At 41.1% G+C, this 24766-nt stretch overlaps 1 protein-coding gene across 2 annotated transcripts in view; it reads left to right on the top strand.

Moving 5' to 3' along the window:
• Nucleotides 1–24766, top strand: part of VPS8 (VPS8 subunit of CORVET complex) — a 76203-nt gene that overhangs the window by 29949 nt on the left and 21488 nt on the right. For both annotated transcript variants that reach the window (XM_065675132.1, XM_065675133.1), the window contains 16 exons: nt 607–679; nt 3907–4026; nt 4570–4641; nt 7240–7359; nt 8050–8106; nt 8502–8584; nt 9933–10017; nt 11038–11136; nt 14040–14129; nt 14588–14634; nt 19202–19343; nt 20047–20136; nt 20554–20596; nt 21366–21469; nt 22857–22935; nt 24399–24481. In XM_065675132.1, coding sequence (XP_065531204.1) covers nt 607–679; nt 3907–4026; nt 4570–4641; nt 7240–7359; nt 8050–8106; nt 8502–8584; nt 9933–10017; nt 11038–11136; nt 14040–14129; nt 14588–14634; nt 19202–19343; nt 20047–20136; nt 20554–20596; nt 21366–21469; nt 22857–22935; nt 24399–24481 — 1387 coding nt within the window. The remainder of the gene's footprint in view (nt 1–606; nt 680–3906; nt 4027–4569; nt 4642–7239; nt 7360–8049; nt 8107–8501; nt 8585–9932; nt 10018–11037; nt 11137–14039; nt 14130–14587; nt 14635–19201; nt 19344–20046; nt 20137–20553; nt 20597–21365; nt 21470–22856; nt 22936–24398; nt 24482–24766) is intronic.

Here is a 24766-nt window from a genome sequence, read left to right on the forward strand (position 1 = left end):
AGGTTACTGTAACTTCTTGTTACACATGGTGTGAGTGGAGAGGTAGGGTAAAGTTGGCAACTTTACAGCTCAGATTACTGCTGATATACCAAGACCGTATCTTAGAATTTTGTTAGAATACGTTCTTTGTCCCTCATGTGACACAGTGCTCCTTGAACAAGGACTTGCAGCCTGAAAAGCTGTATTTTAGCCCTTTCTACCATGCCTTTTGGAATAGCTTTGCTCAGTTGCTGCTTTCTGTGTTGCGTGTCATTTGCAGGAGTCATTCTGAGATTGCATGGTAATGATTAATTAGGGAATTTCTCTTTCTGGAATCTACTCAAGATGGTGAACATTAGAGTCTGCATTACTCCAGCTTCCTAAAATGCAAGATTAAAGATTTTTGTGAGAAATACTGAGTTTCTCCATTCCTTTTGTGCTGTGGAATGGCATACGTTGGATGCAAATTCATGCAGTGGATTGGCTTATTGAGCAATGCAGTCTGCAATGCTTGCTTTCATGATTCATAAAATAATTTGGCTTATTTTAAAAGCATGCTGAAAACTAACTCATTATCTGTTCTATGTCAGGATGTATTAAAAATGCCTTTTCCCTCCTTTTCTTTAGCTGCTGCTTGGCAGGCCGTGCATATCCATTGGGTGATATTCCTGAAGATCTGGTACCTTTGGTTAAAAATCAGGTGAGCAACCTTTTGGAAAGGAACTTACCTGTATTAGATTTTTAAAAGAAGGTACATATGTCTTATTTCATGGGAGTCGGGTAGAAAACTATTCTCAGTCTAGTAGCTGTAACCTTGTGATATGAGTATGTACCACTGTAAATACCAAACAAACTTTTAGGAAATTAAATCAAACAGTTGTTGCAATTTGAACATATAAACTTTGTATTTTTCCTTCAACTGTAAATTGAAGTGTGGGAATATGGAGTTCTTAGTGGCACTAATTTTGATTGGTTTTGTTGGGGTTTTTTTCCTTATTCTTTACCACAAAGTTACCAGAAATTTGTCGCTGTCTCTTCTTTCTAAACTTGACTATAACGTGTCAAATATGGGGGATCTTCCCTCTTTTCAAATGTGTGTAATGTGGGATGGACAGAAGTAGAAAGGGAGGTAACATCAAAGAACATTAACTAAATATTCCTTCCTCTGGCTGTTGCTAAAACTTGTTCATGCTTGTCTCTGCTCATCAAGACCTTGTATTTGCTGAAGATAAGCTTCCAGCCTTGTGATTACTGCAGATATTCAGCTGAGGTCAAGAGCATGTTGTGGTCAAGCGCTGCAAACTGCATCCTTGTACAATTCCCTTTTCCTGTAGTTGTCAGCTAAAGACATGGCTTGTTTTGAGACAACTTAAAAGGTAGTTAGTTTCTTCCTTCTTTTGAGAAAAATCATGAAGCAACCCATGGCTTGATATTTTCCAGTCTTGTGGTGACTGCAAGATCGTCTGCTTTCTCAGTCTGTTCCATCTCTGGTTAAGAGGCAATAGGCTGATACTAAATTCCTCTTCATCCACCCATCTTGGCAAACCTTAGTTTGGGAGAGTTAGCCCTGAGCATGTCCAGCCATTCTGGTTATAAGGCAGAATCTTAACTGCTTTAGAAAAGTCTTTATGTGTATAGGCTCTAAAGCTCTTTGTTCTACATTCTGTGGGTTGAGCAAAGGCTGACTATCCATCTCTTATTCTTTGTTGTTCTGCCTAGTCACACTAGGAAGAATGGTGGCCTAATACTCCAGTCATCTTTCCAGGGTGCTGTAGGAACAGCAGCCAATGCCTTAAGGCTTCTGTGTGCTATTAGCCCATGACAGTGCAGGCTTATCCTGCTGTCCCCCTTTGGGAGAAGGTTTGATTCTGGAGCTGCATCTCTTCATGTGGTTCTTTGCTGCCCTGTTCAGTGGACAATTTTTGGCTGAGTTAGATTCATCGCACTGTTCTGACTCTGCACCAGTAGCTTTCGACTGGGAGAAATAACCTTTTGCATCTGGATTGCCAAAGTTGTTGGCAGGTTGTTTCAAGGCAACAAGTACTATTGCATATGCTTTATAATTTGTTCAGGACAGGTGTAAGCATGTTCTTAATGGTTTCATCATAAGCATGATAATAAGACTAACCTGGGGATTAGTACCTAGCTAGAATAACAGTGAACTTATGCCAAAAGCATGACTAGACATGCAGGTTACATGTCATGAAAGTTGGCTTGGTCACTGCCAAAGTAAATCTCCTTTCCTGGTCCATTATTTCCATCAAAGCCTTCAAGCAGACTATTTCTTTCTTTTTAAACTGTCTGAAGCTTGGCTTAAGGCAAAGCTTAACTCCTTTGGAATCATCTCTTGACAATTTCTTAAAACAGAGGATGCTCCTGATCACTTTGTGCTCATAAAACTCCTGAGTTTCTGGCCAGTTTTACTGCAAGCATTTTTTTTGGGTTTCTAGCATTTCACTTTAGTTACAGGATTTCAGTGAGAAGAAGCACCTTCTGTTTTGCATTTTCTTTTTGCAGTAAAGTAAAACAAATATTTTTTAGTTGTGTGGTGGGTTTGGGTGTTTTGAGGGGTTTTGTTTGGTTGGTTTTGGGGGAATTTTTGTTTGCTTGTTTTGTTTTTGAATGTGGTGGGGTGTTTTGGTTTTCTTTGTTGGTTGTCTGGGATTATTTTTTTTTCCCTTACCCAGAACTTGTAGCTGTATGTGTGTGGTAGCCCTGGGTTATTGTAGACGCTTTTCTCACAGAGTATGCAAACCAGTCTGCTCCCCTTTGCTGGATCAAGCGCTAGGCTATTGCCCTCTGTCATTGTCCTTACCAAGTTGCCCACTGCACAGAGTAGAGCTGGCACAGCAACAGACTGTGGCTTATAGCCTGAAGGGAAGTGATAGCCCACCCAGCAGCAGTAGCTCTGGGGAAGAGCCATCAACCTCTCCTTTCAATGACCTCTGATACTGTTCCTGAGAACTTGACTTCAGTGACACCTTTCTGTCTGGATACTTGAACGCACTCTAGCCACAGTCTGGGTTGTTTTTCTTACTTGTTCGTAGCTGGCAGGGTGGATAGAAGGTTCAAGGAGGCCAGCAGGGAAGGCTGTGGGTCTGAAAGTCAAGCTGCTAATTCCTTCTGGCTTCACTGCCACTGTGGTGACAGGAAAATTAACTCAGAATATGAGTACATGAGAGAACATGGCATTTCCTGAAGATGGCTGGGAAGCTCGTGTTGCCTGACAGTTCTCCATGGGATCCCAGTGTGTATTTTAATACATATGCATGAGTGTTAGCCAGTCTGCTCTCTTTCTGCTGGTAGCCAGGGCTCTTGTGAGTGTATTTGAGACAACTGGAGCTGTTGCTGCCCTGTTCATTCCCTGGAAGGGTCTGGATGCCTCTGTCGGTGGTTCAATAAAGGGAGTTGCCTTCATTTTGAAAGACATGCTCGTATTTCAGGAACTATGAAGTCAGTGGAGGAGACAAAATTGGGCAGCACCTAAGTCAGTCTTTGCAGCACCAAAAGCTTTGAGCATGAGAGTGAGGAGGCAGATTGACTGGCTCTTCCCAGGGGAACAGATGACAAGGAGAGGAGCTGTGCCCTGGATAAGGAGGAGTTGCACAGCTTCCCAGGAAAGATGCTAAAAAGGGGAGGGAGTTACCTAATTTCATATGCTTCAGTCTGCAAGTATAAGCCTTAATTTTTGCTTGATCTTAGATTTTGATTGATCTTTTATTGGTTAGTGAGTCTAAGGAGGGGAACTTTTTTTCCTGCTAACAAGCAGAAGAAAACATCATTCAAGTAGGAACACTGAGGGGCTCCTAAAGTGATTTAAAGCTGAAGTGCAAAGCTGGTAATGATGCTGCTTTTCCCTGTGCTTGTGCTATCAGTTTTCTGAAACTCAGAGGACATCTGCTGTGTCTGTTTGAATTTTCATTGCAGGTCTTTGAATTTCTCATCCGGCTGCATTCAACTGAGGGATCTGTGGATGAAGAGGTCTACCCTTATGTTCGTACCTTGCTGCATTTCGACACTCGGGAATTCCTTAATGTTCTTGCACTGGTAAGAGATCACTGATCTCCTCCAAGAGAAAAATGCAACCCCAGTTCTTCCTTCATCTATGTCATAGTTGCATGATCTCTAAAATTCCTTTTAAAAAGTTCATTCTTTAGCTAAACCAGAAGTTATTGGCTTGATGCAAGAACAGGTTTAGTGTGTGTTCTATAAGATATCAGAGGAGATAATTGTAGTTCTTTATGTCCTTAAGCAAAAATTGATGAACATGATGTTATACAGTCAAGACTGGTAACAGAAGCCATCTTTAAAGCACAGGTGAAACAGGAATAATGCATTTGGAAAGAGTATTTTAGTACCTACATCTTTCTCCTGCATAAAGGTTCATCTTTCTTCCTTTCCAAATTTCCTCTGTCTATTGGACCTTTTACCTAACTTGTCTTGGAACCTGCTGTTTCGGTGATATGCACAGAGGGGATTCAAAAGCATTGTCAGTTTTGTGATATGGCTGCTTCTTTGTGTCTGTTTGTATTTCTGGGGTTGGCAGTAGACTGCATTCTTCTCAAGGTGTCAGTGTTTTGCTTCATGCAGACTTTTGAAGACTTTAAGAATGACAAGCAAGCTGTGGAATATCAACAGAGAATTGTGGACATACTTCTGAAAGTGAGTGTGCCTAAAAATTAACCTCTGTGTTTGCATTTAAGTGATTATGTATAACACTGTGCAGCAAAGCCTGTAACTTGGATGAGGTGTCCCAGTCCTGCTACGGATGACACCTCTAAGAAGGTGATGGGCTGGAGTGTAGTTTAACCTCAGCCAGGGCTGTCAGTTGGATATTTGGAAGTGATGCTTCATGCACATTAAATATGGTGACAGAGAGGTCTCCTTTCCTGTCTGTTATTTCACCTGGGTTGTACTTCATTGTCAGATTTCTCTTCTGCCCTGTTAATTTTATTTTGATAAGCTTCTCATTGATTCCACTCCCTGATTCCTTCTGAGAGGAAAAAAGGGTCCTAGGAATCCTGAGCTTGGCAGGGTGCCAATGCGCTTCTGATAAAACCCTGCTTCCTCTATCTGTAAATGTTGTGTTTGAGATGTAACATACCCAGAATGACGGGCCTATCTTTATGCGAGAGAAGAGGAATGTCAGAGTTATCAGGCTGGTGCTCTAGAAATCACTTGTCATCTGCAAACCATGTTCCTTAACAATGAATGTTCTCATTAAAAACCTATCTCTGCCAAATGCCATTTGCTTTCCCCTTCTAAGCTGTCAGCATTAATAATGAGTAACTCCACTTGGAAGCTGTTTATGTATAAATATATCATAAGTAGCATTTCCCAGTCACTTTCGTCACTGATAGATGAGAGCAAGGGCACCAGTGAGTGAGTTCAGTGATAGCGCTGCTGCAGCAGGCTGTGCTGGAGGCCCTGAGATAATGCCACTGTGGGGGAACTTTTGTGAGTCTGTCTGAGTAGGATGTTAGCTCTGTGCTGGGTTAGACCATGACTTTTTGTGTCTTTAGCTGTCGTCAGCAGGAGGTGGCATACTGCAGCTGTGTTCTGGACCTACTGTGGAATGTGTTCCTGTTGCACTGTATAGGCTGGATGGAGATGTTTACAGCCCTGTTCTGTGCTGCTGGTCATGTAGCAAATGTCCACCAGCCCTGCTCTTGGAGGGGGAAAGGAAGGCAATTGTGAGAACTGCTGCAGGATTAAATGCATCTACAGACAGACAATTTGGTGTTATGACAGCTGTTGGTCCCTTAGTCTGGAATCTGCTGTCCTTCTGGATAAAAATTAAATAAAAAATCTTTGAAATTTTTATTTAAATTTATAATTGAGAAAAAAGGTCTTCTTAGGAAATAGCTGCACTTCTAAAATTGTTTGGTCAACACAGATGTTCTGCTAATGCTGATCTAAACTTTGCCAAATATATCATCTTTTAGAACATCCACGTGGTTGGCCTGCAGCCTCTGTAAGGTTGCTCTGTTTCAGAGGTGCGGTATTTTCACGTTCACAGGGACTAATGAGGACCCAGTTTGTGAAAAACAGAGCCAAAATGTATAAACATGTCTATTGTTTTAGCGAGCCATATATCTAATGCTATTAGCATTATTAGGCTTCTGTAGGAAATCGCCTTTTTAAACAGAAAATTCAGATGAAGAAAGAATTATAGCACTAGGTGATATTTCAAGCAGAGCTCTACTTGATACCTTCACGTATCTTACCTGTCTGCCTCTACTTGTGTAAGATAACCATTAGCAGCTCATGATGATCTTGAGCTCTAGGTCACTTTAAGAAATCAATTGTATCCCTCAAGCTTAGACTGAATGAGGTTATAAACTGAGATGCTCTGTTTCTAGGCTTTGCTATGAGCAATTCTTAGATTTTAGCTGACAGAATTGTTCAGGTGATGGATTTCCTCCCAGCTAACCCCAGTACTTTTAGATGGGGACTCTCCAAACAGGGGCATTTCATATTCCCTTAGTGATGAGGATTTTTTTAGAAGTATGACACACCAAGTCAGGACGCATCACACTCATTTGCTACATGCCTGACGGGTGACAAGCACTTGTTGGGTTTCAAATCCCTTTTGTAGTGAATCTTAGATATTCTTTTTTCTGTAATTTCAAGCCAAGTTAGCACAGTTAGAAGTTTTCCAAAATATTTATAGACTAACAGCTAATTTAATGTGAGAAAAGAAAGTTTTCCCCAAACCTACAGTTTTTAGTCGTTTTAGTTTTTAGAGTTTCTTAGTCATTAGATCAGCTCTTCTGCATACCACAGTTGAAGAGGTGGGTGTCTGAGGCTAGAAGTCAAATTATTTTCTTCCCTTCTGTAATTCTTAATTTTATCTTTTTTTCTCATGTGACATTTCTCTGCTCAGAAGCTCTATTACATGTCCAGTGATCAGCAGACTACAGAGATGGAGATAAGCATGAGCTTGGAGGCCCTTCACACCCAAAAATCAGGGACATACAAGAATACTTCCCTTAAGTACACAACAGAAGGTTGAGCCTCTTCAGGTTTAGAACAGAGGTGATTTAGCAAGGGCACATCCACTGTTTGTCCTAAGGTCAGACAGCTAAATGCCGTGGAAGGTGGCTTACCTTTTGATCTTCAGGATGGACTAACACCAAGACATTGTGTAGATGTCTAGGGCAGGAGGAGACACAAGGGCTGTACAGGGTTTTCTTGTTGCAGCTGCAGAATCTATCACTTGTGTTTTTATTTTTCCCTTTTCTCTGTAATGCTTCTCAGGTCATGGTGGAGAATTCTGACTTCACTCCATCTCAAGTTGGCTGTCTCTTTACTTTCCTTGCCCGTCAGCTTGCCAAGCCCAACAACACACTGTTTGTGAACAGGACACTTTTTGACCAGGCAAGTATTCGTTTGTGAAGGTTGGGAAAAATCCCAGAGAGGGCACAGCACTACAGAAAGTGTGGCTAGTGCTGTAGACTGAAGCAATTCTGGAAGTACTGGTGCATTATAAAACATGTAGCATCTTGCTGGGACTTTGCTGTGGTTTTGAAGAAGCAGAGTAGAAGAGACCACAAAAACACAGTAAGCTCCATGTTTCTTTTGTCATAGTTTAAACTCTGTGGAGGCTAAATAGATTTGGATTAAACACTTTAGTTAAAGATATATGAAACTTATTAATTACATGATTTCTTCTTTTCCTGGAGAGAGATGGCTCAGTCCAGAAGATAAGTCAAGAGGGTCAGCATGGTGGTTTCAGTTGTTTAGCATGTAGTCTAAAGCAGGACCACAGGGTCCCCTAGTTCTTTGTATTCTCTGGGTTCCCCAAAGTTTGGTTTTATATTCTGGTGCAGTCATGGGTTTCCTTCACTGGAGTCTTTCAGCAGTTCTTGGTTGCTCCAGTATTCCTAAGTGTCCTTAGTTACAGGACCAAGTAGAGAGTACCTCACAGATGAATAGTTCATTCAAATTGCACCTTTGTGTTCTGATTTGCTCTTTCTATTATTGGTGCTCAGAATCTGCTTGTTGAGTTTACGCTAACAGCTATGCTACCCGGGCCTAAGTCATGCTAACTTCTACATCCTTGTGCAGGTCCTTGAATTTCTGTGCAGTCCAGATGATGACTCCCGCCATTCAGAGAGGCAGCAGGTAATAGCCTTCAAGCAAACGTTTCTTTAAGTACCAAGTATGACCACACTGTAGAGCAGGGTTTGGCCTCCCTGAGAATGGATGTTGGCTGAAATTCATGTGCCAAAGCAGACACTTAGCATAGGAATGGTGGCCCGCATGGGTGAATTGGACAGTGCTGTATACACAGCAGAAATGAAGGAGGATCCTACCGCAGCATTGCCTGCTGGACAAGTAAGAACAGAGGCAAAAAAAATCCTGGAAAAGCTTATGACCTTCATAGCTAATGGACAGACAATTAAAAAAGGTCCGTGAAATAAGCTCTGTGTTAACACAAAGTTTAATGGAGCAGGAGCAGTGTACTTTTAATGGCAGCTGCTAGAGCAATACAAATAATTGGTCTTCAATATTTGCAGGTCCTTTTAGAATTGCTCCAGGCAGGAGGAATTGTACAGTTTGAAGAGAGCCGTCTTATCCAAATGGCAGAAAAAGCTGAATTGTAAGTTGCTGTGTACAATATATAAATGTTGCCTTTAAATCTTGTGTATGAGATTTAAATCTCCTCCAAAGCTTTGTTCCTCCACATTTCTTGTTCCTACTTTGCAGCTGTGTTTGGGATGATTTTCTCTGTGCATTCACATATGCTTCATCTAATATGTTTATATTTAGTCCAGTCTTTCTGTCTTATCTCTACTGGGTGTTCTTACAGAAGGCATTGTTAAGATAAGAGGGGGTAGAGCTGTGGAAACTGTTCAGCATGAAGCTCCGTGGGTCTTGATGAGTTTTGGCACTTCATATGCAAGACCCCAGGCTTTGTTCAAAGGTATAGTTGTATATTTGAATGCTCTACCACTGACAGATGGAGATGACTCATTGGGGTGAGACCTACAGGTGGATTTAAAAGCATGAAGGGGTCTGGAGCCACCCCCATGGTACTTATTTTAGAATTGAGTAGGAGAGACAAACACAATGTCTGGAAAAGCTTAAAATTTCCACCATCTCCTTTAGATGCTTTACACTCCTAGAAAGAGTCTCTTATGCCTGAGCAGAGTCAGCCAATGAGAGCATCTTCAGCCAAGTCTTGAATCTGGGTATTATGTGAATTAATCCACCATACTACAAAGGATGAGAGGGCTAGAGGTCCAGTGGTGGGGATTACCATGCCCGTTTTCCTGTGTGTCCTAGGAGTTACTCAGTCAAATTCATCAGACTCAAGAAATGCATATTTTTTTTTTTTCTTCTTGTTTCAGGACCACCAGCTAGCTTCTTCCATCAGAATTGAAAGACCTATAATGTAATGTTATTTAGCAGACATTTCACTTGTTCTGCCTCATTTGCATCTTTTTTTATCTAAAGTCTCAAAATACTTAAGATGCTTATTAAAATTTGATAGTAGGGAGCTGTGTCATCACACATTATTGAGTCATTTTCAGTGTGTTTCTTCAGAGTAGTCTTGTGGATTGGCCTAGCTTAGTCGAGTGTTTTATGGAAGCAAAAGATGATCTGTGAACAGCAGAACCTGTGAAACGTGATTTCTTCAAGGATTTTTGTCCTCTGTCCCTTACCTTAGTAACTCCAGCTTTCTTTACTCTGTATGATAATTTCTCTGAAAGAGGGAGATTGATAAGCTGATTAGTCTGCAGTTGATACCAAATGGTACATGTAAACTGGAGCCACCCAACCTGTGTACTGAAAACCTTGATACAAGATACTTCCTGATGCCTTTTGTAAAACATGCTGTATTTTCTGAGTGCTACCAAACTGTGCTGGATCTGAGCTACCTGCCTCTATTCTGATGACTCAGCTGGGTGTGTTTTTCCTAATGCAGAAAGTATTTTTCATTTTAGCTATCAGATTTGTGAGTTCATGTATGAACGAGAGCTTCGCTATGACAAAATAATTGACTGTTACCTGCGTGATCCATTGAGAAAAGTGAGTAAATCTGGTTCTTCTGCCCTTTCTTCTTCACAGCAGTGCAGCCTGCCCTGCTGTCCAGAGCATAAATGGGCACAACAGCCCTGCTCTTTTGTTGTACTTCTCTGTCTTAGTAAGTGTCCTCCTTTACAGCTGAGTATTCTTAGTTACAGTTAAGGCTTTTTCTGTTCATGTGTGTGTTGGAAAGGAGATGATTTTAAAGCTTTGGAGTTTTCCTTTCTTTTTAAATTTAAATAATTCTAATACATAAAACTTGAGTTCAGGATGGGATTGATTGCAGATGTTGCTAACAACAATACTACTTTGCTTCTGCCACCAGAATTCTCTTTTCTCCCCCTGTACAGACTTTCTCTGCCCTTAATTTGCAATTTGGAATCCTCTTTGCAGTTACCTTCTGCATGTGCACAAGTTGCATATCTGCCACAGTTTTTGAGGTATTCTCTTTCCTAGCACCAACAGAAGTTGGCAATTGGGATCTTACCAACTCCTTGTAAAGCCACTATGCTGAAAGTTATGTGGGTGACTGAGTCAGAATAGATATGTTGTGGTAGTGAAATGGTCAAAAAATCTGGCACAAGAGAGCATCTGAGCTGTGGACAGTGCAGGGGAACCTGGGAGACAGGCTAGTGTTGAAAAGCAATTCAGGAATATGCTGGGAAAACTGACGTACCCTCTGATGAAGCATACTTTTCTCTGCCTATGCTCCTAGCTAAAGAGTGATGTCCTGTCTTTTTCCCTTGTGAGCAAGAGGGGGACATTTTTAATAGAGGAAGAATAATTCTCTTTGACCTCAGTGCTTAACATGTTTAGCATCAGTTCTGTTCCTCTTGCCTTTTTTTTATCCTGGCAGTTCCTCAAAAACTATTTAGGGACATATAATCTTGCTTGGAGATAATTTATGCTGACTTGCTAAGAGAGGTCTAGCCCTGAGGTCACCTAAGACTTCCATAGCAATATCTGATGCTGTTAGTGGTGCTACAGAACATACTATGCCATCTATGGTTTTATGCCCTACAGGAAGAAGTTTTCAACTATATTCACAACATCCTGTCCATGCCTGGCTACAGTGCTGAAGAAAAGCAGTCCGTGTGGCAGAAAGCTTTGGAACACGTAGAGGTACAGTGTATCCTAAACCTATGGTAATTTAGCTACTGCTAACTCCTGTTGGATCTGCCTAGTGCTGTTCTGACAGTGGGAGTGTAACAGTGTTGAATCACGACTGTTTAGAAAGCTCTGACTTTAAGGTTCAGTAGTCTCATAGATTAACGTAAATGCATCGCTTAGATTTAGTATGGCTTCCTTGGTTTCCTGCTCTTTTGATAATAGGACTTTATCAGGGGATGGTGGCTAGTGAGTGCTGTATAGCAGGGAAGGGATGCATTAGCAAGTCTTTAATCTCCTGAGCATGCAGCAGCAGCAAGGACAGGACACTGGCATCGTCGACCTCATGGTCTGTGGTATCCAGTTCCTTATGTTACAATGATAATAGCATTCAACCTATTTTCCAAGTTGAGCATACTGCTGTCTGCTTTGTTGTCCTACTGCATCTTTTGTCTCTGCTTGTATAGGTATATACAACCCAAATTGTTTGGCATTAAGATTGAGTCAGCCTCCCTCAGTAAGCTTTATTTTGTGTCTGTCAAACCACAGGTCGGTCTCCTTGCTCTTCAGCCTAAGGCCTTTACAATTGCTGTTCCATGTTTGGGTGTCTCAGGACAAATCAAAAATGTCCTGGGTTGCCCTTCCTGATGTTTCTCATTGTGTTGTACCAGTTTTGTTAAGCTTCTGATAGACTGCAGCTTTTCATGTTGAGTTGTTTGTTTTCTCTGTCTGGAGCTACTTCTGGTTGTTATACAGTGTCAGAAGTGTCCAGTGCCCAATTTGTCAGAGCTGGTACTTTTCTGAAGTCACCATCTTTAAAAACAAGGTTTCCTGCACTGTTCCGTCAGCCATTTTGATAACATCCAGGTGCTTTTACCTATTCTTTTTGCAGTTTCCTCCAAAAAGCTGCTGGGTAGATAATCTGTTCTGCTGGTCACCTTTCTTGGTTGCTGTCACTGAGATCAACTCCCTCTTTCCTTTTGGCATCTTTTGTTTCCCAGAATTGGTGAATAGTATATACAATTTCATGTGGTTTAGCAGCTTATTGGCTGCTATGGGCTTTTGTTATTTTCCCTTTTATTAATCTTGCTCTCAGACATTCAGAAGACTTAAAATAATAAATAGGATTTTACTAGGGCAGTGCTGTGGTTTCAGGTCTTGGAACAACTGACCTTTCATCTGCTGAGGTATGAAAGCAGCAAACAGAACTCTTTAGTTGAAACTAGCAGTGTCTAGAGAGGCTTCCCCGGTGACTGTATGACAAAGTGGGGTTTGTGATCAGTGCCACTTCTTTTCTCTGTCATCCTGCATAGTTGTTGTCCCTTGATGTTTATCTTGAAAATAAAGCCTAAGGCTTCTCTTCAATCATAGTGCTGTTTGTGGTGGTCACTTTCTGTCATCAGACCTACATGCCTTGAGTCAGTCCTGTCTCCTTTAAGGGCTGTCTGCCTCAGTACTACCATGTTTGCAAGCTGTCCAAACCTGGGAGAGGATGAAAACCCAAGCCCCGGGGCATGCTGTGAAGGTCACAGTGACTCAAGAGATGCAGTCACTTACAGGGAGGCTGGGTCATCTCCCTCTAGCCAGTCAGTCCTATCTTCAGCAGTCCAGCCTCCCAGGGAGGGTTTATCCAGAGTGAGAAGCAAATTACGGCAGTCACACTACATCCTTTCTGCATTCCTTTGAGCTGATGTGGGTAAGATCTTCCAGGTCCTTTGCCCTGGCTTGTGAGATGAAAGAGTCGTGCTTCTGAATGCTGTGGAAGCAACTAAGAGCTGTGGTGGCTCAGGCAGTAAAGCTGTGGGGTCAGACACCACAAAGCTGTTTAACATACAATACAGTAGACAAATTTTGGTTTGGAAACCTCACAAAAGGCATTTTCTATGATAGGTCTTCCTTGAAGAGCTTGTGGAGTAGTCACATTCTTCCTTGTTGCTTGCTTTCTTCCCTTCACCCTGGTTTCTTCCTAACACTGGCTGAATTTGGTGGCTACTACAGCTGTCTGAAGACCAAGCTAGTGCTAAGTAACTTTTTCAGATTGTTTTTTTTAATTCTAGATGTATGCTTCTTTCTTTACCGCTGTAACAGTTGGCTTTGTTTAGTAAAGCAATGTTTTCCCCTCTGTAGGTGTAAGCAGGGGCTTTTGGAAATGGTTACGAGGTACCCAGTGTTGGTTTGAAGCAATTGCTTCTCATGTATTTGGAAATACGGATGCGTTTGGAAGCATTATGAGCAAAAATTGCATGTTCTGGGTTTTGTAAACATGTATGTTATGAAGCCTCTTAGATCAAGCGTGACAGGAGGCAAACCCACAAGCATCTAAAAGATTGTTGTTTTTCCTTTTGTAACAATAAAGAAATTGTTTAGTGGTTTTTTGGTTGGTTTTTTTTTTTCCCACATCTGGACAGGTATCAATTACAGTTAACAGTTACAGGAAACCTGCTTATAAACTTCTGGTTCTGTTCAGTTCAAGCCAGTTAAACACTGTTTCCGTTTGACTGAAAAATGCCCTAGGGTCAACTGAGGGCTCTGTTTCCTCTCTACTGCTGTCTCCTAGTTGACACTAGGAATGTCTTATTGGCAGGGGTGAAAGACAGTTGTCAGATAATCTGATGAATAATTTCCTTGCTTGGGGACTAAGATGTGGTCTCATTGGTGTGAAGAGTTTTGCATTCTTACAAGGTCTGTCAGGTAGTAAAATCATGACTTTCAAAAATGCCTTAAAAACTGCCCTTCCTTCTATGTTTTGTTTTGGTTTTTTTTTTCAAAATCGCTCTTTGTGTGATGGTATTCATCATTTTATAGCTTTCATCTAGGCAAAGATGTGGTTACAATATGAGTGGACCCGGCGATACTGCATAATTACACTGCCTGTGAAATTAAAAGTAATTATTTTTGTTGTGATTCTCTCTTTGAAGGAATTACTGTTACTGAGCCCATGTAAAGCAGCTGATTTGGTAGCCATTCACTTCAGTGAGCAGATTGAGAGCATCATTACAAACCTTCAGGTAAAGTATCCAGCTTCACTGGTACTTGTGCTTCTTCACAGTGGGGATGCCATTCTTGAAGGAAATGATTGCTAAGAGCAATAGTAAGTTGTTGCTATGTCATAAACAGAATAAAAATAGCTGGATAACTACTCAGCTGCAGGAATTGCTAAATTTAAATTATTTGGCCTTTTTGTAGAGTTCTGGCCATAAAAAATGTATGACCTCTGGGTTTGTGGTTGCATCACTTGATGCGGTTTTTAGTTTGGAGTTCAGTAATGACTTGCACTCAAAGATCCAAGAGAGTGGTTGTCAGCAAACATATCCTCTGAGTATTTACACAAGACATATGCCTAAACCAACTTGTTCAGCAGGCACCAGCTGTGAACAGTATCTTCTTCAATGGGTATAGTTCAGGAATCACTGGTTTATAGTACATTACTGAAAATAGTAATACTCTGTTTCCTCCTGTTTTACAGGACCAGTTCTTACTCTTCCAGTTTCTGAGGAGTCTCCTTGATCCAAGGTATGTAAGAAAATTGGACCACTTACAAACTACAGCTTGAAAACATGGGTTAAAATAAATTCTTTTGAAATGGTGTATCAGTAGACAGCCTACAGCCAAGATAAGGGCTTAGAAAAGGTGACTTGGTCTTCTAACTGCCCCAAGCCAAGTAGGCTAGCCCAGAAATAAGTGTTCTGGGGAGTAACCTTTAGCAGAGCCCTTGCTGGCTTCCTAACTGGGGAGTGGTGTGGGTTCCAGTACATGCAATGTGACACGTCCCCCACACTGGTGGGAGTTTGGGCATTACTGTAACAGCTTCTTTGGGAAGGCTGTGAAATGGTTACCCTGTGATGAAACTGCCATTTCTTTTCTCATAAATGGCAGTTTCTGTTCTCAACCCACCTATTTGATTACTTGACCAAGGGACCCAAGTTTAACATAAATAGAAGAGCATTTTGGTCTATTGGCATTTTTCATTTCTATCTTATTTCAGACTTGCTGCCATATTTCACTGCAAACTTCTCTTTAACTACGTGCTTGCTCCATCTGCTTCTGTTCTTTTCTGTATTTCAGCACTGAGTGTTCTCTTTCTGTTGAATCAGTTTCAGATGCTACAAGACCTTGATTTTATTTGTGTATTTTGTAAGACGTTTATATCTGCACAGCTCCAATTGCTTTCAAGCAATTGTTAATGCAGTTGAAGGAGAGGTCTTGTTTTGTCAGTCAGCTACAAATTAATTGTGCTTTATGAGGCAGATTCATAGCAGGAAAAGGTAATAGTATCTAAATTCAAATGTCAATGTTTCAGTTCTTGTTGAAATGAAATAATAAGGGTGCTTTGGAAGCTAGAACCTGGAATTAACCACTTTTGGGATTTTGCTAGGATGTAAATTCTAAAAAAGGACACATTATTTTGTTATTTCTCAAGTTTCACACCCATGTTTGTATGGAAGGTGTTAACTTCCATACCTGTTTTCTTACAAGTCAAAATAAAATCAGAATTTTGCCAAGTAAATATCTTGGTTGGGTTTTATAGAAGAGAAATGGGATGATTTAGTAATGGAATAATTTTTAAAATTTGAATAGTTAAGCAGAAATGATCCCTTAACTGCATGTAAAGTAGGACTTTGTTTATGCTAAGATACCACTTGCAGCAAGTGAGACCCAGTGAAGGTAGTAATTAACCTGGATTTTAATCTTATGCATGGAGTGGTTTCCATAATCTCTGAGCAATAAATGTATCTAATTTAACTCTACCACAATTAGAGCTAAATATAGCCATTTCTCCTGTAGTTATTTTCTAATCAAAAGCAACACATGCACATTCAAATCAGCAATAGGAAGCAATTTTCTGTATCTGATCTTTCAAAAGATCTCCACTTTTCCCCCCAAGACTGATGTTCAGTAAGGTGCATGAGGCCACGTGGCTAGGCTTGTTGGGCCATATGTGTCTTGGGAAAGTTCTTTTTTCCCTCTGAGTTCCAAAATCAACTAATTCTCTGCACTGCAGTAAGATACATTAAGACCAGGCTGGATGGGGCTTTGAGCAACGTGGTCTAGTGAAAGGTGTCCCTGCCAATGGCAGAGGGGTTAGAACTAGATGAGCTTTAAAGTCCCTTCTGACCCAAACCATTCCGTGATTCTGTGTTCAGGACCGCAAGTAATGGAGGTAAACCACATAATGGCTGGATTGTAGATGTCAGAATACTCAATAAGCAACAGATAAGTTGGACAGTTTTACAGAAAAATGAACAAAATACTACTAAATATTTTGGATTCACATGTGGCAGTGACTGACCATAGATCAGAAGGTCTGGAAGCCCAGGGTTTAACCTATTATTATTAAACTATGTTGCTAATAAGTGTTTTGTAGAGATGCTGCACTGCTGGAGGGTTGTGGGTTTTTTATAACACTTGAAGTCCTGTGGTCTGTTTTCAGTGCGTTGAGGTTGTCTGCTTCTAAGACCTATTGAAATGAGCTGAACTGTATCCTGGGAGAGATATGGAAGGAGGGAGAAATCTTGCTATGCATGACCTAATCTAGAAGAGACTTAGAATAGTTAGGGTTGGAAAGGACGTCAAGATCATCTAGTTCCAACCCCCCTGCCATGGGCAGGGACACCTCACACTAAACCATCCCACACAAGGCTTCATCCAGCCTGACCTTGAACACTGCCAGGGATGGAGCACTCACAACCTCCCTGGGCAACCCATTCCAGTGCCTCACCACCCTAACAGGAAAGAATTTCCTCCTTATATCCAATCTAATCTTCCCCTGTTTAAGTTTTAACCCGTTACCCCTTGTCCTGTCACTACAGTCCCTGATGAAGAGTCCCTCCCCAGCATCCCTATAGGCCCCCTTCAGGTACAGGAAGGTCTCCACGCAGCCTTCTCTTCTCCAGGCTGAACAGCCCCAACTTCCTCAGCCTATTTTCATACGGGAGGTGTTCCAGTCCCCTGAGCATCCTCGTGGCCCTCCTCTGGACTTGTTCCAACACTTCCATGTCCTTTTTATGTTGAGGACACCAGAACTGCACACAATACTCCAGGTGAGGTCTCACAAGAGCAGAGTGGAGGGGCAGGATCACCTCCTTTGACCTACTGGTCATGATCCTTTTGATGCAGCCCAGGATATGGCTGGCTTTCTGGGCTGTGAGTGCACACTGAAGCCAGCTCATGTTCATTTTCTCATCAACCAGCACCCCCAGGTCCTTCTCCACAGGCCTGCTCTGAATCTCTTCTTTGCCCAATCTGTAGCTGTGCCTGGGATTGCTCCGACCCAGGTGTAGGACCTTGCACTTGTCATGGTTGAACTTCATAAGGTTGGCATCAGCCCACCTCACAAGCATGTCAGGGTCCCTCTGGATGGCATCCCTTCCCTCCAGCATATCAACCGGACCACACAGCTTGGTGTCATCGGCAAACTTGCTGAGGGCGCACTCAATCCCACTGTCCATGTCAGTGATGAAGATGTTAAACAAGATCGGTCCCAACACTGATCCCTGAGGGACACCACTCATTACCGATCTCCAGCCGGACATTGAGCCATTGACCACAACTCTTTGTGTGCGGCCATCCAGCCAGTTCTTTATCCACCGAGTGGTCCATCCATCAAATTGGTATCTCTCCAATTTAGAGAGAAGGATGTCATTGGGACAGTGTCGAGCGCTTTGCACAATTCCAGGTAGATGACATCAACTGCTTTAATTTGTCCATCGGTTCTGTAGCCCCATCATAGGAGGCCACCAAATTGGTCAGTCAGGATTTCCCCTTAGTGAAGCCATGCTGGCTGTCACCAAGCTCCTTGTTGTTTTTCATGTGTCTTAGCATGCCATCCAGGAGAATGTGCTCCAAGATTTAATCTGCACATAAACGTATAGTTTTTAGTATATCTATACATAAAACAGTGATGAGATTGTCCTGAAAACATGTCTCTCAAGTCAGTTGAAGTGCTTATATGGGTTTTTTTAACAAAATTCTTAGAGCAGTAAATGAGCTTTTAATGTCTCAACGACAAATGAATGATTGCTTGATCGTATGTGGACAAGACTCATCATCCTAGTGTAACTATGCTGGTTGGTGGAATCGCATTAGGGATTAATTTGGCCCATTTAATTTAGCTAGAGATTTATTTTAAAGGAGGGGGAAGGGAGGAAAGAGGGTTAACAGGAATTGCCTGGGGAAATTAAAACCAAATGTCTGTATGTTTGTATCTTACAAGCAAATACAGAAAATGGAGAATGTGGTATTGCTTAGCTCATTATTCACAGCTTTTGCCACATTTCCATTTTAAACTGTAACCATTTTTTAACTCTAAAAAAACAATGCAGTGAAGCTTATCTGTTTGCAGTATGTGTTTGTGTATTTTACCAACAATATTAGCTTCCTTAGCAGCACAGTGTTCTGGGTCTGTAAATATACTAACAGGTAGCTAAACTTTTAGGTTCTGTTACGATGGCTCTTCTCACTGACCAGCTCTCCATGACTCTTGCAAGGGTCACTTGTGCTAGGTTTTGTGAGAAACCAGTGGTTATCTCTTCCTTTTAGGAAAGAGCATGTAGATTCTTGCAGGGGAGATGGTCGGTATGGTTATGTTGAAGATGACCATAGTCACATTGCAGGACCTGCAAGTCTCAAGACTGTTGCTTAGTTTTTAACATTATGAATGTCCAGGTTTCTTTCCATTCTTTCTCCTCTGCATTTCTTGAGTGAAATGATTAAGGAAAAGATCAGTTTGCTCGTCAAGTCATGAATACTAGGTGCCAGAAGAATTTAGGTGAGTTCTTTGCACTCCTTTCCAATAGAATTGCTGAAGATGTCTGTGCCGATATCTTTCTTCAAAGGGGTCTTTGATTGTCTAACTTATACTGAAGCATCAATAGAATATGCTGTGAACAACTAAATACCTACTAACAGACCTCCAGCACCAGTAACTAGTGGAAAAGTGTAATTTTTCTCTTACAACCAGATTTTTTGCATCTGTGTTAGGGAGAAAAAGACAACACATGATTGAATAAGAAATTATTCTTTCCAGCCAAATTTCTGAGCTAGAATTTGACTTCAGTCTCCTGTGGCTTTTTTATTACAGAGAAGGTATTAACCAAGAACTGATACACTTATCACCCACCATCACTGAGCAGTTCATTGAGCTGTTGTGTCAGTACAGCCCAGGCCAGGTTTTGGAGACACTTAAAGTTCTGGAATACTGCAGATTGGAAGAAACCATCCAGGTAGGAAAGACAAGGATAAGGACAGGGGCTAGGGGAAGCATTCATATCAGCTGTTTTACAGTTGAATCACAGAACTGTAAAAGTACTTTAGCCTACTTTGTGGCTCAGCTCCTGGATACTCTTCCAATCCATTTCTAATGCTGTTTGTCTCCTCGAGCTGCTAAACTGCTCTCCTGCAGCATGGTTAGCTATAATTAATGTACTGATTCTGAGTTTAGTCTTAGGGCTAATAAGCAAAAGGCCATTAGTGCTCTGAAGCTACTAAGTAACTGCACAATATAGGCCTGCTATGTTAATGTTGGTTGATACATTGAAGGTATGAAATCATGGGCTTGGGGTTTTTGGAAAGTAACACTACCAAAATCTGACTAGCACTGGGAGAGCAACCATTTCCTTCCTTTGTGAAAATCTTGACGATAATCTGTCCTTGATCTTGATTTACAGATTTTTATTTAAAGATTTTAATACTGATGGTGGCAATAGTGCAGGTTGAGAAATAAACCCAGCAGAGCCGGTAGTGATGGGAAGTAGGCATGCTGCTCTGGCTGGGTAAGGTGCCTGTGAACACACGGGAAGACAATCCTTTCTGGCCATCTGGTTGTCACTGTCTTGTGGAGTAAACAAACACTGGCAGGCTTCCCAAGACAAACATATTTACCTTTTTTTTTTTCCTATTTTATTTCTCCCCCCCTTTTTAACTCAGATAACCCAGAAACATCAGCTCCATGAAGCTTCTTCATACTTACTGGAGAAGAAAGGAGATATCCATGGTGCCTTTTTGGTTATGCTTGAGGTACGGTACACTGAAATCCTGAACATGGCACTCTTGACATACCAGCATGGCATGACATGCCAGCAGCATGATGGTTTGATGTTGTCATTGCGTCTTTATTTATTTCCCACTGGAATCCATGGAAGCATTTGCCTTTTGTCAAATAACCATATGTGGAGTTGTCTGCAGACTCAGCAGAACAGTATTGTTTTCTGGCATATCTTCAAACATCTAGGACATAACATATGCTGAAATTTGGTAATCAAAAAAATCATCTTTCAGCTCCTGTTTTCCTTTCCATATTTGGAAAGACATTTATGCTATGTTTAGTCATACTGGGGAAGAAAATGAGGGTGAGCCTTTGTAACCATATCTTGTAAAAATGCTTCTGTCAAGATTCTGCAAGTTTACTGTTCCGAGTTCTCTCTTTTGTTTCAGCGATTGCAGAGCAAGTTGCTGATGCTTACACAAGATGATGAAAGTAAGAGTTATCAAGTTAAATTCCATTTTCTCTTAGAAAGAGATAAATACAAAAATGTAAAGTGCATATGTCTGACACCTGGCATAATGAGATCCTGGCTCAGGTGTCTACTTATTGCAGCGACATTTGCTTAAATTTATATTCACATGGCTGTGGTAGTTATTCTGATGCCACTTCCTTATGCTTGCTCTGATCTTGCTGGAGATCTAGAACAAGCTGTGATGGATGGGATTTTTTGTGTGTGTGTGTGTGGTCAGCTGCCCTCTTAGCTTTTTTGATTGTGACTGGTACTCTTACTTTCTTACCAGACATATTTCCTATGTTAGAATCTACTCAAACTCATTACTGAGCTGTAGCAGGCATTATATATGAACAGTGATGAGAGACATCTGGAAGTATCTTTTTTTGAAGCAAACTTCTCAGAGAAGTAAGAATGTTCTGCTGACAGAAAGTAAGCATATGCACAGGTGTGCGGTTCACTAGCCCATGGACTCATGGACACTTCATTAAATGCAGTTTCCATATTTGTTGTTGGTATCCTAAACCACAGCTAAAATCTTCCTTGTTTGATTACATGAAATGTTTTATATGCAGATTTATTGTGCTACTCAGGAAAGTGCTAAAAATCAGGACCTGTCTTTATAATTTAATTGCTCACTGTAGTGAAAAGACTTTAGATAAGCAGCATGATTTTATTTTGTAGAGTGATTGGGAATTAACATATTTAACAGCATTTATAATTGCAATTTCTTTTCCCCCCAAAACTTAGGCTCAGCTGAACTCACCTTGCTAGAAAATATTGAAGATACCTTAATGAAAACAATTGCCCTTTGCCAGAGAAATTCACACAATTTAGACCAACAACAGCGAGAGGTAAGGTAATGAAAAAAGTGCATCACTAAAATCAATTAAGTCCTCTGCATCTCCTGAACCTTTTTCTTCATGTACTTATTTCTTTCCCTATCTATGAGATACTGATATATCTCAAGCAGTCATTGTTTTTCTCTGCCTTGTGGTGTTCTTGCGGTGCTGCAGATTTTAGACCCACAAGAGAGAAATCCTCATTTGTAAGGGTGAAGCACAAAATAAAGTGCATGTCAGCAGTGAGCACTGATGACACACAGATGAGACAACATCCTTTCCCCTTTTTAGCTCTAGTTGAAATTCTGGCTTGAATGTCAATCAGACACTAAGGAAGGCATAATAAGCTTTGAGCCAACTTTATGGTGGCACAAAGCTGATCCTGCTGTCACCGTGACTGCAGATTATTGCTCTTTTGAATATGTTCAAAAATACTGAACGTAATGTCAGCCTGCTCTTTCAGGGGTGGAGACAATAGAGCTTGCTTGAGCTCCTGCAGAGAGAACTGGGTCTGCCTGTCTCCTTGTACTGTGGTTGCGTTTCCATTTTGCCAACATTAGTGATAGAAGTCAGTGACTCCTAAGATTATGCATAACTTATGTAGCTGAACTCAAAACTGAGAATATTGTTACTGGCTCTGAAGAGGTGGCATGTCTGGAAACCAAGGATCCTGTCCAGTCTATAAGGTGACCCGCTCAGTTTCTTCTTTTAAATTACTTTATTGTGAAACAGATATCTGCTGTGTTTTACTGAAGAGGTGTCTGTGTGCACACCCACCATCCTTATAGCCCACCTGCCTAATTGAATAGATTTGAGTTAGAATTTGCTCTCACTCTGGATCCTGTTCCACCTGCTGAAATTGCTTTGTTGATGCCCAAATAAGATTTGACTCTGGTTACCATATGAAGGACCAGCTTCCCTACAAGATTGTGAATTTTCACAATTCCTGTATACTGCCTGCAGAATTTAGATACTCCTTTCCAGCTGGAATCCCTTTACTGTGCTTCTTCTGTAAGCAGTGTCTACAGCAGAGAGTTTGCATCTCACATGGAGAAGTAGTTGGGGACTGAATGAAGTAAAAGAAGATTGTTGTCACAGTTCCATTAAGAAACAGATGAGAATGGAGAAGAGGGAGCCACAGGAGTCAAAGGTCTTCTGTGCTTAGGCCCCCATCAAACACTATCTTGGTCTAAGATGAACAGTCTAGACTGAAAGCAGAGCTTAGCTCTGAGGTTATGTTAACATGCTTCAGTTCTGTTCCATTTCAGTCATGGGAAATGTAATTGTGTTGTTCAGAATGTGTAACTGAGTCTTTGGAAATGGATTGGACATTGCTCACAGTTCATTTTTAGTACTGCTATGTTCTTAATGTTTTTTTCCTTACACTCAATTATTTCAGGCCCTCTGGTTTCCCCTGCTAGAGGCTATGATGTCCCCACAGAAATTGTCTGGTTCTTCACAGTGTCGTTACTCCGAATGTAAGTATTTCGGCCCTTGTGACCTCAAATATTAATGAAAATCTGTGTGCTGTCTGTCATGTTCTACTGACTGAACAGAAGAAAAGCAGATTTGTTACTCAGTTCCTTAACTTTCTGGTTTTGCAGTAGATCCCAGCTGCAGTGGCTGTAGGGCTGAGCTCAGGCTGGGTTTTTGGTAGGCTGTAGCTGTCTGTCAGGTACTTCTTGTTTGGTTGGTTTTGGGCTTTTCTGTTGAGTGAAAAAGGGACCCTACCATAAACTTCTCTAAGTAAGTTGGTTCCACTGAAGATGGTCTCTTTAAAAAAGCCAAGGTGCATGGCACATACAAAGGCTTTCTAGGTTTTAAGTAGGTTGCAGTCTACGCTTTATGAGCTTATGACTTAAAAAACTGTCATCTTCCATGCCCAGCCTTTTTGTATGCCTATCCCTGTACCTGTCTATTGTATATAAAACAATTCCAGTGGAACTGGAATACACTAGCTAAATTCTCTGCTCCAGTTCTAGTGCCCTAAATCTGTTGTGGGTGTCAGCAGCATACCTTGAAAAGCCTCCTTTTATGGAAGGCTTAAGACTAGTTAAAAATGAGCTTAGATAATGTGGTCTTGATACAGAATAATGTCTTTTGGTCCATTCCAGCATTATGCTTCCTAGTGATTGTAGCTGTGTGTGGTTAAGGATCACAGCCTAGTACAAGGAAGTGTGGTGGTTATGCTGTCTGTCCTCCTTGCATCATTATTACCTTGCAGTGATGGTTAGCTATATCTGGACCCCTGGGGATAGTCTTGCAGAGATCAGTAATCCCCCCCAAAAAGCACTACTTTTCCCTCAACTCATCTTTTCCTCTAAATTCAGAATGTCCCCTAGATTATCCATTTTGGGGAGCTAATGCTTGCAGAAAAGTAATCGTCTGAAGTGATTGAGAAATGATGAGGGGATAATACACTTGGATCCTGCATAACTATTTTGTTTTTATTCCTAATATGTTTTTCCTTTCAAGCTGCTCTAACACAAAGAAGCTGAATTGCTGGGTCCCTGAATATCTGAGTACTGGCTCTTACTGTGGGGAATTTTGGGATTCTAGGAACAAGTTTCATGCAAAGATCAATTCTAGGAAGTTTTAGAGTCTGTGGGGCTATAACATGGCCAAGAAATCCAAATTGGGTTTTGGTAGCAGTAGGAAAAGTGGATGGCAGTGCTGCAAAGTCAGTCTCAAAATGTTTACTGTAGGTGGGGTGTGGGATGGGAATGGAGAGGCATTGTGATATCAAAACCTTTTAATTATACTTTCTTATACAGAAAGCTGTGTGTGCTTAATGCAAAACATGCAGAAATAAAAAGATGAAAGTTGTTTTCAAATGAGAAAACATGAACTGAAATGAAACTCTCTTAATCTGTAAGATAGATCTCTCTTTACTCCTTGAATCTTAATGAACTGCTGGTGGCTTTTATGTGTGGTGTTTCAGCTTTGAAGAGTTTGACAATGCAAGTGCTCAACAACATGGCTGCATTTATCGCTCTTCCTTCAATTCTGCAGAGAATTCTACAGGTGAGTTTGTGAAGAGAAGAAGCTTTTACCAAGATGTGCCACTCAGTTCTTGGGAAGAGCAATATCCAGGTCACTAAAGATCAGATTAGCTACTTGTCTAGTTCAGAGTATTTCAGTGAAAGTTGGTGAGATATAAATTGGAAAAGCTGATAGAAAGACCTGGGAGATTGATGCTCTTGAGACTTGGGGGAACACACAAACCTGTGAGAAGTTAATAGAGGTAATCTGCAAACCAAATAAAATATTATGTCAAATGTTGCAATTGCTTTGAACTGAAACTCGTCA

The sequence above is a fragment of the Lathamus discolor genome, chromosome 3 (assembly GCF_037157495.1).
Source record: "Lathamus discolor isolate bLatDis1 chromosome 3, bLatDis1.hap1, whole genome shotgun sequence".
Classification (NCBI taxonomy): Eukaryota; Metazoa; Chordata; class Aves; order Psittaciformes; family Psittacidae; genus Lathamus; species Lathamus discolor.